General features: G+C 47.4%; 2 protein-coding genes across 2 annotated transcripts; both read left to right on the forward strand.

The window, feature by feature from the left end:
- The first annotated feature begins 848 nt into the window (after positions 1 to 848).
- LOC101760850 (transcription factor HY5) lies at positions 849 to 3,669 on the forward strand. Its single transcript, XM_004951468.3, has 4 exons — positions 849 to 1,089; positions 1,323 to 1,515; positions 2,853 to 3,009; positions 3,298 to 3,669. Exons 1-4 carry the CDS (start codon positions 1,002 to 1,004, stop codon positions 3,361 to 3,363), a joined length of 504 nt encoding a protein of 167 aa, XP_004951525.1. The 5' UTR covers positions 849 to 1,001; the 3' UTR covers positions 3,364 to 3,669.
- A 10,277-nt stretch (positions 3,670 to 13,946) lies between these two features.
- Positions 13,947 to 16,633, forward strand: LOC101761254 (F-box/kelch-repeat protein At1g55270). Its single transcript, XM_004951469.2, has 2 exons — positions 13,947 to 14,168; positions 15,141 to 16,633. Exons 1-2 carry the CDS (start codon positions 14,139 to 14,141, stop codon positions 16,389 to 16,391), a joined length of 1,281 nt encoding a protein of 426 aa, XP_004951526.1. The 5' UTR covers positions 13,947 to 14,138; the 3' UTR covers positions 16,392 to 16,633.
- The last annotated feature ends 1,665 nt before the right edge of the window (positions 16,634 to 18,298 follow it).

An 18,298-nucleotide genomic window follows, 5' to 3' on the forward strand; every position in this document is an offset into this window, starting at 1 on the left:
ATGTTTAATACTCCTAATTAATATCCAAACATCCGATATGACGGGTGTTAAATTTTAACACCTTGTTGCCAAAGAGACCCTAAGCTGAAGCGACCAGGCCCTTTGATGAAACGGGAGAACACAGATACAATCCTTCATTTGTGCCTTCAACGTGTCTATATTGCAGATTATCAATGACCGATCGACCATGCTTCAGCTTAAAAACCAACGGTGAAGAATATCTAATTGCCTGGGACGCCGCGCGCTCTGCACGGCTGGACTCGATCGGGCATCACAGGCTCACAGCATCAGCGTGTGTTTTTTTCGCGTGGCCGACGACGAGCCACCGCGCTCCGCCTCTAAACCGCGCACGCGAAAGCTGCCGCGCGGCCGGCGGCGCACAGGAACCTGTCCGGGCGGCGCCGCGGCGTCGCCGACGCGCGGGGCCCCGGGGACCTTGTGGCCCGCGCGTCGGCGTGCCCGGCGGGGAGCGGGAGGGCGGGAGCGCGGCCACGTAGCGGGCACGGCCGCCTTGAGATGGCGCCGGCGAACACGTGGTCTCGGCGGCGGCCACGAGGGCGGGCTCGCGGCCGTGGGATCCGCGCGGCGCGGACGGCGGGGGCGCGCCGGCTAAAACCTCAAAACCCCCTGTGACGTGTCGGGCAATTAATGCCGTCACCGGGAGAGAGTTTCGCGGAAAGGTCCGTCTCGCGTCTGAAAATCGTGGAATGGAAGCCTGGACGCCACGGTTTGTCGTACTCGTGCTGCCTGGGGGACCTGGATGTAAAAAGAGGAGTGCTTGTCCGGAATATTCGTGATTCTTGGGGTGCTACTCGGTAGAGTTTGTGTGGTGTCAAAAGGTACTCTTTGGTCCATACAAGCAAGCGGCCAAGCAGCGAGGGAGGACAGGAAGGAGGATCCCAGGAGAGAGAGAGAGAGAAGCAGAGACAGAGTGCGAGCAGGCGAAATCTGAAGGGCCTGAGGCGGAGGCGAAGGCGGAGACAGAGAGGGAGAGAGCGAGAATGCAGGAGCAGGCGGCGAGCTCGCGGCCTTCCAGCAGCGAGAGGTCCTCCAGCTCCGCACACCACATGGACATGGAGGTCAAGGAAGGCAAGCTACCTCTATCTCTACTGCTCTACCACCGTCTTGCTGTTCTGGTTCATCGCTTCAGTTCTTGGGTCTCTGCTCGTGCAGCAGAGCTCTCTCTTTTCTCATTAGAATCTTTATTATCTTTTCGTTTCCTTTTCATGCAAACCATGGCGAGTCGACAGACAGTCGAGACGAGCGCCAAGATCTTGGATGGTTTGCTGAGTGCTTGAGCTATGTGTGCGATTGGATTGCAGGGATGGAGAGCGACGAGGAGATAAGGAGAGTGCCGGAGCTGGGGCTGGAGCTGCCGGGCGGCGCCTCCACGTCGGGCAGGGAGGCCGGCCCGGGTGCCGGCGGCCCGGAGCGCGCCCAGTCGTCCACGGCGCAGGCCAGCTCGCGCCGCCGCGTGCGCAGCCCCGCTGACAAGGAGCACAAGCGCCTCAAAAGGTGTGTGAGATATTGCTGCAAATGCTAGCATCACTTGCGACTTCCGGTTCAATAATAATAAAAAAAAGAATATGAACTGCTACTTCCAGTTCAGAAATTAAAGCATCACCTGCAACATGTGTGGAGGTATAATTAATTAATCATGAATACCAAAATATACTACTCCAAATTCGAAATTTATTTTTGGCTACCGCAGAATACAAAATTGATAGTGTGGGATTCAGTTAGTTTTTTTTATAAGGAGGATTCAGTTAGTTTGGAAGAAGGAATGAGTTAGCCTGTTAGTGAGTCGTGGGCTGGCCCATCTGTTGACAAAATAAAATATCTTTTGCGATGTTTCATATATGCTAGCCATGCATGTTTTGGATTTAGCGGTGGACCATGCTGTATCCACATCAGAATTAGGTCCCCTATGCAGGGTTTAGATAAGAAACGGGTGCTTGTGGAGCTAGGTGGTTGGAAGACTATGTTTTCAAAGACATGAATCTGATTGCCAGGATTGTTAGTTGCTAAGGGAAGATGTTTAGACAGCGATGCTCAATTCGTAATTTGTTGGAATTGTGCTTGTGCCTTTCTAGCTAGGGGCAACATTCAACAGTAGGAAAGGTGGTTGAAACAAATATTATCGAAGGCGCCTGCTGAAATAAATCAGTGTGTTGAGCTATAAATCTCTGTGAACAGTGCATGGTGTCTGCTCATCTAAATTATTTGGTGGGATATCATGCAACAAGTGGAGTGGGGGAAGATAACAGTTTTGGACATATCATATGATTCGTATATGCTAAGAGCATCAATAATATTGATCCCACAAGGACACAACTTTTGTGATGCAACATTTGAGTGCACCTGACAGAGCCAACCTCAGTGGCGTTGGTATGATGGTTACTTCCAATAGTACAATGCGGCATCGTTATATTAATATGTGCTGATATATGATACATAGCTATGTCACCAAACATGAATAGCACATTAATGCTAGTGATGTCCATGTCCCTAAAGAAGCACAATCCGTGCCATTTGGAGAGGACAAGCATAATATTCCAACAGAGAGTTTAGCTGGTATGCAAGTGTAGCATTTTATTTCAATATGATGGAATTTACTTTATACCATCTCATATTATGGAAAACATTTTTTTGTTCAATTTGAACTCTTAGTTGGATTAATATGGATTACGGGAAAGAATGTTAATTTATCCTGATCCAACCATTTAAGAAGTCCTCAATCCTCTCCTCTTTTCCATTGACTCTATGCAATTTGCACTGCACATACTATAGTTAATCCCATCTTGGGTCTGGAAGTTGTCTTGATTTGCTACATATGTTTGTGACTTGTGAAGATTACTGAGGAACCGGGTGTCAGCCCAACAGGCAAGAGAGAGGAAGAAGGCTTATCTGACTGACCTAGAGGTGAAGGTGAAGGACCTAGAGAAGAAGAACTCAGAGATGGAAGAGAGGCTCTCCACCCTCCAGAATGAGAACCAGATGCTCCGACAGGTACATTTTGCATTGGTTTTGTTATGTATTTGGAACGTACAAGTTTGTGTGCTGTTTGGTTATTTATTATTCTGTTGATTTTGTTTAGGACTTGTTAAGCTTCAGCAATCATGAACTAACATCCTGTTTGTACTATCAGAACTGAAACCTTGTCTTTTAGCCATGTTTTTTTTTGTTGTCACTCCCTTGGCGCCTGCTTGTGCACCACCAAGATTTGCTAAAAGAACACAGTGCCTATGCTCATGAGGCATAAAACATGTTCTGATTGGAGTTTTTCTCCCTGTGCAGATACTGAAGAACACCACCGTAAGCAGAAGAGGGCCAGGCAGCACTGCTAGTGGAGAGGGCCAATAGCACAGAAGATAACAGGACAAAACAGTGATGCTTTTATGCCAAAAAAATATATATTTATGTGGAATGGATTTGGTCAGGGCGTTTTCTGGCCAAAGAAGAGAACCCCAAAACTGGGGTGAAGAAATTGTGCAGGTCAAATAGTATCTCACTGTATTACTATCCATCCGGTGTGCAGATGGTTCAGGAAAAAAAACTTGTGGAATGCTTTAACAAATATCGTATCATTTTTGAGACATTTAACATGCTTTACATACCCCCATCGTCTGCAATTAGTTTGTAAATGAGATTGTGCATTGGAGTAATCAATATCAGTCTCGGAACAAGTGTGCAAAACAGCAAAAAAGAACTAAAGGATGTGCGTTCATGGCTGTATCATTGTGCTCAGAGATCAGCTAGTAGTACATTATTACATCGTGTTGGCAGCAAAGGAAATGGGCAAACGCTCCTTGTGGGATTTTCCTTGCATTGAGATAACAGAATCAGTAATATGTTTTTCCCCGTTCCTCAGTAAGTAAAAAAAACCCAATAAAGTCTTACATGGCTTTTCAGTGAGAAATTTCCGCTCCCAAACCAAGTCGTTTACTTATTAGAGTATGTATATACACCAAGCCTACATCACTATACATATACATATACATATACATACATACATATATATATATATATATATATATATATATATATATATATATATATATATATATATGAAAGGTCACCCTCCCTCCAAGGGTGTGTGGTGTTTCCTCATCTCTCTACATGGTATCACGAGTCCGGGATCCCCCGATTCGTCCACTTCCGCTGCCTCCTCGCCGTGCCCCCTGGCACGTGTGACCTAAACCCTAGCGCCGCAAGTTCCCTCGGCCGCACACCACCCACCACCTCGCGCTGCCGTTTCCCAGGCGCGTGACCCTCCCCCCTCCATCCCTCGCGACGCTGCTCTAGGCGCGCAATTACCCTGAGTCGCCGGTCTCTCTCGGCTGCGCACCCCTCCTCCCGATTGCATCTACTAAGCGAACGGTACCTCCTGCAGCCATGTCGTCCACATCCTCCTCGACTACGGCCGCTACCCCTGCGTCTGGTGAATCTGCCGACCCCATCTTCGTCAACCCATACGCCAGGGTCGCCGTCAAGTCCCACATCTCCATGATGCTCGAGTTGAAGAACTCCAACTTCAGTAAGTGGTCGTCGTTCTTCCGCGCCATGTGCGGCAAGTTTGGGTTGCTAGCGCACATCGACGGCACTACTCCTCACCGCACTGATCCTGCGTGGGAGCAAGTGGACTGTTGCATCCGCAGCTGGCTGTTTGGCTCCGTCTCGGATGCCGTCCTCAACCTCGCCATGGACGGTACCGACTAGACAGACCGACAACTCTGGGTCTCCATTGACTATCTGTTCCAAGCAAACAAGGCTCCCCGTGCTATCTTCCTGAGCCATGAATTCCATTCAATGACTTAGGGCGACTCATCCATCGACGACTACTGCCACCGCATGCAGACCGCTGCCGACACCCTCCGCGACGTCGGTCAGTCCATCTCTAAGCCTACACTGGTGCTGAACCTGCTGCGTGGCCTCGCAAAACCCTACTCCACCACCGCAAACAACATCGTAACCAACTCCGACCTCACCTTCGTCGCTTCACGCAATTAGCTTCTCCTCAAGGAGTTGCGCCTGAAGAACGAAGAGAAGGACACGGGTGCTTCCGCCCTCGTCGCCAGGGACAGCGGCTACGGTGCCAACGGTGGGACTGGTGGCGGCCACCAGCAGTACCACAACCAGGCCGGTTCCTCCGGTCCCCCAACTGGCCCGTGGGTCTGCATCTCTCCGTGGGCCGGTCAGCAAGGCAGTTCGAGCTCCTCTGGCGGCCAGTCTTGGGAAGGCCAGACCTGGCACAACCAGGGTGTGCTGGGCTCGGCACCCCAGGACCACACCGCCTTTGCTCCTGTCCAAGCCTCCTCTCCCGGCCAAAGCTTAGACCAGGCCAACCTAATTGCGGCTCTGCAGCAGATGTCCATGCAAGGCACTTCCCCCTGGATCGTGGATACCGACGCTTCCTCGCACATGTCGTCATCAGATGGTATACTCCTCCAGTGCCTTCCCCCCTCCACTTCCTCTATTATAGTAGGCAATGGCACTAGCATACCCATCACGTCTAGAGGTCACTCTGTCCTTTCCGCCAACGCATCTAATTGTGCTCTTCTAGAGGTCACTCTGTCCTTTCTGCCAACGCATCTAATTGTGCTCTCAACAACGTCCTTGTCGTTCCATCCATCATTCGCAATTTACTTTCGGTTCGCCAATTCACCCGCGACAATAGTTGTTCCATCGAGTTTGACGCTTTTGGTTTTTTCTATCAAGGACCTTCGGACGCGACGTGTGATTCTTTGTTGCAATAGCGATGGGGTTCTATACACCTTGCCAGCATCTGCACCAGCCGCCGCCTACACCCTCCTTGCTGTATCATCCACCCTGTGGCATCAGCGTCTTGGACACCCAGCTCCAGAAGCTCTCGATGGTCTCAATAAGAACAATTCTATTTCTTGTAATAAAGTAGGTCGCTCCATTTTCCACTCTTGTCAGCTAGGCTAGCATACGCGTCTACCCTTTAGCTTGTCCAGTTCACATACGGTTGTTCCTTTTGAACTTCTTCATTGTGATATCTGGACCTCGCCTGTCACTAGTATTTCTAGCTTCTCTTATTACTTGGTGATTTTGGATGATATCACACACTACTGTGGGACATTCCCTCTCAGACGCAAGTATGAAGTCCACCAACACATGGTTGAGTTCATTGCTTATGTGAATACACAATTTGGTCTTCCACTCAAGTGTTTTCAGGCTGATGGCACGGAATTTGTGAATAATGCCACCGCATCCTTCTTGGTTGCCCGTGGCATCCTTTTGCGTTTGTCCTGCCCCTACACCTTCCCGCAAAACGACAAGGCCAAACGTGTCCTTCGTATGCTCAATAACTCTGTGCGCACACTTATGCTCCACGCATCTATGCCGCCATCATATTGGGTGGAAGCTCTCGCTGCCGCTTGCTATCTTCTAAACAGGCGCCCCTCCTCTTCTGTTCGCAATGAGTTCCCCACACTCGTCTCCACGACAAGCCGCCACAATATGACCACCTTTGTGTCTTCCGGTGTCTTTGCTATCCCAACTTGCAGGCGATCTCTGCACATAAGCTCGCTCCTTGATCAACAGTGTGCGTTTTCTTAGGATACCCCTCCTCACATAAGTGCTATTGATGCCTCGATCTCTCCACTCGACGCATAATTATCTCCTGCCACGTTGTCTTCGACAAGTCGATTTTTCCCTTTGCTTCCACCGCGGCTGTCTCCACCGATTCCACGTTGGACTTTCTCCTAGACGTCGATGGGGTTACGGTTTTTCTTTTTTGTCCACCTTCGTGGGTGGTGGCAGGGGCGGATCCATCCCACGATTGAGTGGCAGCCTGCTAATAGATGGACCTTTGCAGCTACAGAAAAAGACCCAATTTGCACTGAAAGCCCGGAAGTCGAGTGGCGGTCCGTGCCACCCCTGAGCTTATGCTGGATCCACCTATGGGTGGTGGCTGATAGACAGCATTGCAAGCACCTCTAGCCGCTGGGAGCTACTTGGTGACTAATGGCACCGTATGGATGCTTGGTGGTCCATTCCACTTCGATAGGTGTTTTAGAACCGGCTACTTTAAAATATCGACCAGTTATTTGCATGACATTTTTCTTTTTCTTTTTGGTTCGACTATTTGCTAAGTATACATTTTGCTACGCTTAATTTCTATTTCTACTATATATATTTCCAAAATATAAACATGATATGTATATTCACTTATTTATGTATTGATGTTTTTAAAATATACCTAAGCATTTTTTGCCCAACCCGGCTTGAGCCCGTTGGATTTGACCCGCCCACGATGTCTGTGGGACTGGGTGTGTGTGGCGGAACCGTCCGACTTGAACTGGCTTAAGTGCGCCTAATCGCTGTCGAAACAGCAATTATCTGAAACGCACTTAAAACAGTGTAAGCCCGATAGTCCATCGAGTGTCCATAGGACTCCTCGAGATATCCACGACGTGTCTCATAGCCATACATCAGGATCGCTTCCATGAAGGAAAAGCATCAACAAATATTACATTTTTACATACATATCGGAGATACGGATTATTACAAACCATAGATTGAAATAAACTTAACAGTGTAAGTTAGACCATTTCTAAGAGTTTTAAACACAATACCAGTCAGTGGCAAATAATTACACAACTAAGTTTTATTCTAGGGTATCCTGAGACTCGTACGATACCTAGTTCTTTGGGACTTCTTCTTTAGTGGTCCTCTGCTGTGTTTCTAAAAACATCAACAAAGGATTCCCCGAGTAAGAGGGCACTCAGCAAGACTGACCTGACTAACCAATATAGATAGAATTCAAATACTATATGATAGCTTTACGGTGTACTGACTAACTCACATTTTGCAAAAAAAGCTTAGTGGAACCTTAGTTTTGTCTTTTTATTTTGGTTTAGTTTTTACCTAACCAGCCTAGGTGAATAAAATATTTTGAGCAATCAGTGGAACTAAGTCATACATCATATTAATTTTAGGAAAAACATTATATTCAACTTGGTTACACTACGATGCTTAAGCGATGATCAAGTGCATTCATAATCGAGAATTGCAGCGATCCGGACCGATTTACATCCTATAAGAGATACCGACTACTCGATTAGCCATACCCAAACATTATATTCAACTTGATTACAACTGTCCGGGTTGCACATAACAACCTTTCGATTAGCCATACCCAAAGATTAGGAATATGACTACTCGAACCCAAGGACGCACCCCCACATGGTACCGCACATCTGGCTTGATGTCCATGTGAGTTTCATGCTATGCCCCTGCCTTTCCACTGCACGCCAAGTACGGGTACGAAATATTCCTGATCAGAGAGCCAACTAACCTACTGGGCTTTGCTGGTCCCATACACAGTAAGCAACCAGGTAAAACCACTTGATCAAAGGTTAAGACAACGGATGGGCCTTAACCAAATTAATTTTAGTAGATAGAACTACCATCTCTAGCTTTTGTCCACATTTCCAAAATTCTAGGCTATTTTCCTTGATTAACATGTATGACAAAAATTAACCTTAGAGTTGAGTAACAAAAGTTACTTAAAGGTATCTAAGCTTTGCTAAGCATAGGATAGTTACTAATTAATTGAACAGGTGGCAAAGATGTTCTCTAAACAAGGTAGGATCATGCAAGAGAACTCTTAGACTTAATGCATTCATAAGAAAATAACCAATAGATGGACTCACGAATAACAATTTCTGAAATTAGATAGGTTTAGATGCACTGAGGCTTGCCTTGATCCACAAAAAGGTTAGTATCTTTAGAAGATCCTCCCTCACAAGGAATCAATTCAACCACCTCTTTGAAATCCTAAGGCTCTTCAGATAATTCCAAGAAATCCACTTCCGGGGCTTCTGTGTCTACGATAGCATGCATGCATAAGTTATAGATGCAAGCTTTTTTAAATCAAAGACTATACAACTCATCTACATGATAAAGTTGCATGCCAACACAAAACTACCCATAAAGATTGACCCATAATTTTAGTTTCTTTAACTAATCTAGTCTAAGCATTTTCTTTTATTTAGAAAAGCATTATAATTAATTTCTAATCTGGAAAACTTAAATCCTATGGATTAATAATTATTTATAAGTGATAAAATATTATTCAGAATTTTATTCATTTTATAAAGATTAAGTATTTATTTAAATAACTTAAATAAAGGTACTAAATAAATACCAAATTTTAATTATCTTTTCCCTAGGGTTTAAGAATTTTAATGCATAAAGGAAAACAAAACAAAACCTATAAAAATTGGTTTCACTATTTTTGGACATTTCTACAAATTATACTGAATTAAATAAGAAAACTGAATTTAAATCTATTTTCTAAAACACTTAAATCATTTTCCCAGAAAACCCCTGGAAACCTATTCTCACCCGCGCTCCCGCTACCCTCGCACACTGACGCGTGGGACCCCGGTCAAGGCACAGTTCCTCCGCCCTTGACCGCGGCACCCCCGGCGGGTAGCGGTGCTAGCTCGCCGCCGGTGAGCTCGCCGATGACGGTACCTATCTGGGCAGACTCCATAGGGCAGCGCGCACCTACTGGTGGGGTTCTTGGCCTGGGTGGTGGTTTGCACAGGGGCTTGTAGCGGCAGCGGCGGACTAGACCGTGTGCGGCCGGCGTAGGCGGCGACGGCGCGCAGCAGCTCGCCGGCGGTGACCCGAAGGCAACAAGAAGCCCCGGAAGCTCTACCTTAGCTCTAGCAACCTAGCGCGCTCTTAAGCAGCAGCTCACCGCGGCCGGAGCAAAACGGTCCACAGCGGCGGCCATGGCCGACGCGCGGCGCGCGGCGGCGCGCGCGTTCCGGCCACGCCGGCTGGACTCTAAGACAAAACGACCCACCACCACACTCCCTAGCTCACGAGTGACGCCCCCAAACACCTAGACCTCCACGGCGGCGCCCTTACCATACGGAGCAGCGACCGGTTCTGGAGAAGAAGACGGCGGGGACAGTGGCTGTGGTGACTGGAGCTGAGCAACAACAGGTGGAACTGGTGCAGGAGCTCAGGGCGATGGTTCGGGCGCAGGTTGACGGGCTGGTGGCGGTGGAACGGTGGCGGCGCACGGCGGCGACTGGAGCAGTGCGAGAGCAGAGGACACGGTGAAACTGAGGGGCGGTAAACGGACAAGCTGGCGCGCGGGAGCGGTAATTTATACAAAATTTTTACCGCCTCTCGCGACGCCACCTCCTGCCTGCCTACTTCCGTGGGAGCTCGTTCTCGCCGATGCGTGGCACAGCGGCGCCGCGCTGGCCGTCAATGGTGCCCAGCTGTTCTGCACCGTGACCCCCTCTGTTCTTTCTTCCTTTTCCTCTCCAAAACCCGAAAGTTCAGATCGATTTTGCGACAAAACTTCAGTTCCAACTCTCAGATGGCCTTTAAGCAAAGTTGTAGAGGACTTCCTACTATACATTTGATTGATTTGCCTCAAGTGCTAAAATTCGCTCCATCTTTGTGAATTTCAGATCTAAGTCGGGCTAGTTTTCTGCTCTTAACGGAATCGCGCCCAAGTGCAATTCAGTTTCGTCAGAGTAGCAAAACAGACCATGGACCATCTTTGAATTCAAATTCAGCTATTCAAACTCAGTTAAACTTGCCCAACAACTTCTGGAGCTTGTTAATCATATAACCAATGTTCCATTTTGCATGCTAAAGTCCAACTTGTAGATTCAAATTCTCTCAAAATTCGAGCCAAAAACTGCCAAATATCACTATTTTTCGAACTGTATGGCTTTTGCCAGTCAGTTTCATCAGTAGTTTGACAATGCACCTTCTAACTTTGGATTCCAATTAAAATACTTAACTACTTCTTGTCCAACAGCTACTGCCAAAGATAAACCACTTAATGATTCCATTTTGTAACTTAGAGTCCAACTCTTATACACCAAATCTTTCAAAATTCGAGCTCAAAATTTGCCATATTGCGCTGTTCTTTTGAATTGAATGGACTTTGCCATTCAGTTTCATCAGGCACGTTAGGAGTGTAACTTTCATACTTTGAGCTTTGAGAAAAATTTGAATTCTTCGTTTTCCCTGTCCAACAATATTTTCAAATTGGCCTCCAAATATTCAAGAACACTTAGGCTCAAAAAGATCCAAGTTGTTAATATGAAATCTCTCAGAATTCAAGCTTAAAGTTGGTCATTCTTAACTGTTTTCAGAGTCAACTGATTTTCAGTAGCTGAACCAAAAACTGCACTACTTTCAATTTTTGAGCCTCATTTAAAATATGGATCTTTCATTTTCCTTGATCAACAATATGTCCGGAGGATTCACTAAACATCCAAGTCCACTTGTGACCCAAAACTTTCTAAAGCTTAGTTGAAAAATTCTTCTGAAATCAATTTCAAAATTGGATGTTTGTCACTGTTTAAGACTTGGATTTCAAAATTGGATGTTTGTCACTGTTTAAGACTTGGCCATTTTTTAGATGATGAATAGTAACATCAAGTTAACCACTTTGAATGTAAATTTGAGATACTCATGACTTGAATTGACTTCAACCTTGTCATCTTTGAATTCCAAATACCTTCAAGGCTTGAATTCATATTTTTATCGAATTTTTTCGATTTTAAATCTCAAATTGCATTTTTGTTCAAAATTTGACTTGAAATTGATTTTGGCCATAAAACCTTCTTAGCATCCAAATTTTGTCATTAACCTCATCATAGTCGTTCTTAAGCCTTTTTAACACCCGGTTGTTACAGCATGGTCAGTGGAAACCAAGCCCGAAAAAAGTTTAGGTCGGCCCGAGCCCATCCAGACAATTTATTTGATTTATTTTTCAACTAAAAAGGGCGGGAAGTCTGAGCCTAGCCTGAAAAATCAGCCCGACAACGTGCATGGGACGGTCCTAGGCACGAATTTTCGACCCGAAATGAACCGGATTTTTTTTAGAAAATTCCCTGTGTGATACTGGAACTTGACATCCAAAATTTCAATTTTCCTTATTTGACACCGGCTCTAAGTTTGGTACCTTGCATGACACTACCGTCAGATTCACCAGCTAACACCGTTAAGTTTGATAGGAAAAGATCAAAATACCCCTAGCTTTTGGACCTTATCCATCCGTTGGTCCATCCCCTCGGCATTTCTCTCTTTCTCCCGACCCTCCTCTTTCCCCGCCCTGCCGGCGCGGGCAAGCGGCCGGACGGGTGCAGGCCGTGCGCTGGGCGGGCAAGCGGGAGGCCGCGCCGGCGGCCGTGCGCGGGAGGCGCAGTGCTGGCGGGCAAAGGCGGCCGAGCGGCTGCGCGTCGCGTGGCGTGGTGTCCACACAGAAGCATGGCAGTGCCACCCAAGGCAGGGCAGGGCAGGCCCAGCGCACGTACATGCATGGCAGTGCTTCCCGGCCTCCCTCCCCTGGCGTCGCTCTCGAGCTCGCTCGCTGCTGCGGCGCCCTGCTACTGCTAGCTGCTCGCAATTGTGATGAGGGGGGCCATAGCAATTCGGCTGCCTGTTTTGCTTGAGAATTAGCGACAATCGGTGTGGTCAGGTAGCAGGGTTTCTGCTTTCATCCATCCGGAAACAACAACAAAAAATCAATGTTCAGACGGGATAACTGAACTTTTGTAGCTCTATTGAAAATAAGGAGGCCTTGACATTTTATGTGATGTTATACTATGCAACACAAGACACTGTTAGACTCGCTGTTTGAGTCCATGACCTGCTGCATAAGTTTGAGAGGGGGTATTTTGGTTTTTTTCATGTCAAACTTAACGGTTTCAGCTGGTGAATCTCACGGTAGTATCATAAAAGGCATGAAACTTGAAGTCGGTGTCAAAAAACGAAGATTGAAATTTTGGATGTGATGTTGAGAATTGGTACATCTTCCAGTGTCACGGAGGGGATTTTCTCTTTTTTTTCAGGCCGGCCCGAGCCAGACCCAGCCCGAAAAATGGTCAGATCTATTTTAAAACAATGGCGTGATGGAGTTTCGCCGTGTGCATCTGTATCCGCATCGAAATATGGTCACCTTCGAGCTTCGACTGGACCAAGCAGTGAGATGGTTTACTGCCGTCCGTAGGACGTAAACCCATCCCTTCTCTTGGCACCGGAATTCCCAGCAGGAGGACTGGAAGAGAACTCCTCCTATTGGCATCCCTCCATGGAAGGCATCTCTGTACTTCCTTTCAAGGATAACGGAAGGTTCATATTATCATCATCATCATATTATACTACTATTATTTATGCTGGCCGCGCAGCCCTCTCAGTATGATTGCGCCTGCAAATTGACTGCCCAACTCTCAGCGATGCCAGCGGCCGATCACCGATCACCAGCACACCTCTTTCCCGTTGTTTTGATTCCAAGGGACTCCACGCTACCCAATCGCTTGTATTTGTTTTTGCGCCCGCCTGATCTTGACAGTTCGCGCCACCGTTCGCGGCTCCCTCTTGTCTGTTCCGCCGCTTTTGCAGGTTCCGTTATCGTGGGGGACCTTCCGTTGTGTTCTATTTCTCACTTTGCTGTCACACGATTTCAACGCGATTACACACCGTGACTGCAGATGAACGCGATTACCCACGTCGAGTCGCAACTTGCGAGGCTGTTGGTGCAGGGTCTCTGCTAGCTAAACAATGTTATCTGCTGAATCTTCAGTGAAGCATGGGAAACAGAACGAGCAGCAGCAGGAACAGACGGTTGTTACGCTGCTAAATTTTTAAAGGTTCATCTTTCAGCAGCAAGAGGAGAACACGGCTGCCAATTAAAGCGTCCGAATAATCTGGAGGATAATGATCTTCGCTCGTCAGCAGCCAGCCATGGGCAATGCAAACGAACAGGGGTGGTTGACTGGGATGAGGGGACGGAGACGACAGCAACAGAAAGGGTTCTCAAAGCTGAGGTCGTCCCTGTGGGGCCCCGTCCGGGTCCACCGGCAGGCGCACACGCGCAGGCTTTAATGCGAGGGGCAGTCGCCACCTTCCCTCTCCTCTCCTCTGTCCTCACCTTGTTCGTCTTCCTCCTTGCACTTGCAGCAGTTGCAGACAGGCTGCAGGCTGCTGGAAGGGGTTTCTGGTTGGGAGGGTAAGGCTGGACCTGCCATTTCCCAGCTTCTTCGCACGGTTGAGAGGCGAAGTGGGAGGAGGATAGCCATGGTGTGATGTCGGGTTGGTGACCATTCGTTGCTTCGGGAGTAGCCATGGATACAAGGAACCGAACAGCTCCGCTGGTGAGTCTCTCTTCGTCTCTGCTCCAGTTTTAAATCTCTGTTGATGATGTTTACCGAGCCATAGGGGAGTATTACTTTCGTTGTTGTTCGTCGTCAGGTAGAGGCAGAGTGATAGACCATTGGTTTATCATACGTTTTCTTTTCAACGATTGATCGGGTTGAAGGTGCTTTGGTTGATTGACTTGTTCATATGATTTTAGAAGAAAAAAAACAGGAGGAATAAAATGTCAGATAATTCAGAGTTGAGCATGCACCACTTGTTTTGAAGTCAGATGGAATTCTGCTAGCGTGTTTGGGCATCTAGATGTTTTCTTCCAGAGACTTTTCCATTTGAGAATTATTGATGTTTGCTCTGGAAAAAATGATGTTTTTATCATATAATTACCCAAGAATTCTGGACGGAGATAAGCTGTTCGATTCCGTGTGCAAGTCACTTGACCTGTAGAAACAGAATATGGGCAGGTGAGGTGTCTTTATTTGCTTCGATTTCAACTGAGTTCAGAGGTTCCTTTCCAAGGAGAAAAAAATGCAAGTTGTCGATCAGTTGCTTAGTTGCATACGTAATACTCTGATACTTTCAGTTCTCCCTCTCTCTCTCACTCTTTTCTGGGAAAAAAAGAGAGCATATTATAGTGTAATAAAAATAACACCGTTGCTAATGCCTTCCATGGTGAAACTTTTGCATGGCGATGCCATCAAACTTGGTCCCCCACAAGGTAGTTGTTCAACTACTTTAAGTAGCTGCTGTTTCTTGACACCATTCAGTGTCTCATGTTCTTGTCCGATCGCTCTAAAGTACCATCGACCAATCAATTTTATGAAAACAACACTCCCCAATTTAATCCCCCAACCGCACCGAATTATAATGCATCTATTTCGCTGTCTTCTTTTTATGATTTGGCCTACTTCTCGATGATTCATTTGTTCAACAACTTGAAAATTTTTCGTTTCTTGTGATGATGTTCTGCGTAGGTTGATTCCTCGGCATGCTTGTGCCGAGTGAACAGATCATCCGCCGCCGCGGCGGCGAGACGCCTCCCGGCGTCGAAGGCGTGCGTGCAACCGAGCCTCAGGGCGTCCATCCACCCGCTGAAACCGAAGGCGTCGCCGCGGCCGGGTGACCGGAGCCGCGGTGGGCAATGCCCGCTGCTCCCCGGCCTCCCCGACGATCTCGCCATTGCTTGCCTCATCCGGGTGCCCAGAGCCGATCACTGGAAGCTGAGGCTGGTGTGCCGGAGGTGGTGCCGCCTGCTCGCCGGCAACTACTTCTACGGCCTCCGCCGCCGGCTCGGGCTCGCCGAGCAGTGGGTGTACGCCGTGAGGCGCGACGGCAAGGACGGGCACGTGTCGTGGGACGTGCTCGACCCGTGTCGCGGCGCGTGGCGCGCGCTGCCACCATTGCCGCAGGAGTACGCGGGCGCCGACGGGTTCGGCTGCGCCGTGCTCGGCGGCTGCCACCTGTACCTGCTCGGCGGCGCGGACCCGCGCCGGGGCGGCGCCATGCGGCGGGTGGTGTTCTACAGCGCCCGCAGCAACCGGTGGCACCGCGCGCCGGACATGCTGCGCCGGCGGCAGTGCTTCGGCACGTGCGTGATCGGCAACCGCCTGTACGTCGCGGGCGGCGAGAGCGGCGGCGGCGGCGGGCTCAGGTCCGCCGAGGTGTTCGACCCCGCCAAGAACCGGTGGTCGTTCGTGGCCGAGATGGCCGCGGCGATGGTGCCGTTCCTCAGCGCGGTGCACGGCGGGCGGTGGTACGTGAAGGGCCTCGGCGCGCAGCAGGAGGTGCTGAGCCAGGCGTACTCGCCGGAGACCGACTCGTGGTCCGTCGTGCTCGACGGCAGGGTCACCGGCTGGCGGAGCCCCAGCGCGTGCCTCGGCGGAAGGATCTACGCCGCAGACTGCAAGGACGGATGCCGGCTGAGGACCTACGACGATGCTGCGGACGCGTGGACCACCTGCGTCGACAGCAAGCAGCACCGGGGGAGCTCCCAGGCGGCAGAGGCAGCCGCCATCGTCGTGCTCCACGGCAGGCTCTGCGTCGTCCGCAACGACATGAGCGTCTCGGCCGTCGACGTCGCAGCCGGGGCGGGGAACCTGCAGGGCTGGGAGACCCTCGCCGGGAAAGCGCATGCCAAGAGCTTCGTCACGGGCCTCTTGTCCAACCTCGCCGGCCGTGGCCGCGCCAAGAACCACATCCTCCATTGCCAAGTTCTCGAGGCCTAGCTGATCACTTGCTCCTCCATGTGTTCTGTGCAGAGTCGCACACTGAAAAAATGAGAAATTTTTCCATGTTTTCTGAGGAGTTTTGATCAGTGAGAAAATCTCCATGTTTACTGTAGAGTTTTGGAAAAAAAAATGAGAATTACATCTAAAGGAGGTGATCATTGTACATACAGTTCATATGATATATATTGATGTAGCACGCACGATTACTTTCTATTCCTAAATTATACCAAAAAATTTAATTGATTTTTATTTCCTTGAGTCGTTTTTGCTTGCTAATGCTGTATCTTCAAGAGAAGACTTGACCTGGTACTCGCCCATTAAACCTGTGTTCCTGACCTGGCAAGAAGTTGTTCCAGGTCAGCGTCCGGAATTAGGTGAAGCGGCCATGGATTGGTGGCCTCATTCTTACGCCCTCACATCTGAATGCGATCTTCTCTTGCGTTTTCTTCTGAACAGGAATTGGTGAAAAATCCTTTTTCTCTCCTTCTGGCGTTGGCAATGCAGTGTCCATGTCACCCGAGGAAGTGGAACAGTTGGGGGATTGTCATCGTAAGGACCATGCACAACCACAAACCACGAGTTCAAATCCAAGAAGATAACAATAGAAAATACACAAAACTAACCACTCCGGTATTAAAGAGGATAGTGACGATAGAAGATCCATCCCATATACCACTTTTCAAAAAAAAATCCATATATAATCCATCCATTACCAATCTGCTGTATGCAACCATATTTTGTCCAAAATTGTCCACGTGTATGTGCACGTTTGCATTTGTGCAGCTTCTTAAAACAAAAAAGCATAACAACCTTGCATCGAATGAATTCCTGGTTTGATAATTTTCCCATTTGTAACGTAGAAATTTAAAGTCATGCATACTATAGCGTAGCAATCCTTTTTTCAGAAACATAGAATGAATCGTGGAATGTTCATGTGTTGGTAGAACTGAAGATATCGTATGGGGTATTGTAGAATGCCAAGCAATGATTCATCAAAAGGAGTTAGCAAAAGGAACTACTCCCTTTATTTCAAATTATAGTTCATTTTAACTTTATCTTAAATCAAAATTTTCTAGCTTTGATTAAATTTATATGAAAAAGCATCAACAATTATAACATCCAGTTAGTTCCATAAAATCCATTATGAAATATGTTTTGATGGTAGTATATATTTTTAATATAATTTCTAAATCCTTGGTAAAAGTTAGACTAGTTTGATTTAGAACAAATCGATTTGTTTGTTGTGATTGTTTGCCGAGGTTTACTACTCGGGTGAAAGAAACCAAGTCAAATGAATGCGTCTGCTGCATCACCATATGACTCGTAGTGCAAAATGATATAAAAATGGTAGATGTAGTAAACAGCCATTGCAATTGCTTCAAAGTTTTTTTTTCTGCTCTCCAATCCAGGGAGATCGTTCATTCATATGTTGTTACGAATGGCGTAACTCTAAGCTATCTGCTGCACCCGACAAACATGAAGAATTTACAAACATGTTTATTCGGTACTCACCTGAAAATATGATCATCTGCGTTTGAACAATCGGATTTTGGCGACTGAAACAAGCAGCGCGAACATACACGAAGAAGGAACAAGTGTCTTTTGAACTGGAGAGGTTATGGATACTTGATTTGGCAGCGATGAATAGAGCTGGACTGTTTGAATGAAATGTATGAATAAGTTAGTACTTCCTCCGTTCTTAAATAGATGATATCATTGACTTTTTACTCCAACTTTGACCACCAATATCTATTGAAGAAGTTAGTTAACTAAAGTAAAAAATATATTATTATGTCTATTATCAAATGTATTTTAGATTTAACTTGTAAATTTATCTATTTGCAAAATTATTTGTAGAAAAGACGAATAGTTAAACGAATGAAAAAATTCAACGGTGTCATCTA

This window comes from Setaria italica, chromosome I, assembly GCF_000263155.2.
Source record: "Setaria italica strain Yugu1 chromosome I, Setaria_italica_v2.0, whole genome shotgun sequence".
NCBI lineage: Eukaryota > Viridiplantae > Streptophyta > Magnoliopsida > Poales > Poaceae > Setaria > Setaria italica.

Coding starts and splice junctions, on each gene's coding strand:
- LOC101761254 (XM_004951469.2), top strand. CDS start 14,139: ATGGATACAAGGAACCGAACAGCTCCGCTG. Junction 14,169..15,140: donor GGAACCGAACAGCTCCGCTG/GTGAGTCTCTCT, acceptor TGTTCTGCGTAG/GTTGATTCCTCGGCATGCTT.
- LOC101760850 (XM_004951468.3), top strand. CDS start 1,002: ATGCAGGAGCAGGCGGCGAGCTCGCGGCCTTCCAGCAGCGAGAGGTCC. Junction 1,516..2,852: donor GAGCACAAGCGCCTCAAAAG/GTGTGTGAGATA, acceptor TGACTTGTGAAG/ATTACTGAGGAACCGGGTGT. Junction 3,010..3,297: donor AGAACCAGATGCTCCGACAG/GTACATTTTGCA, acceptor CTCCCTGTGCAG/ATACTGAAGAACACCACCGT.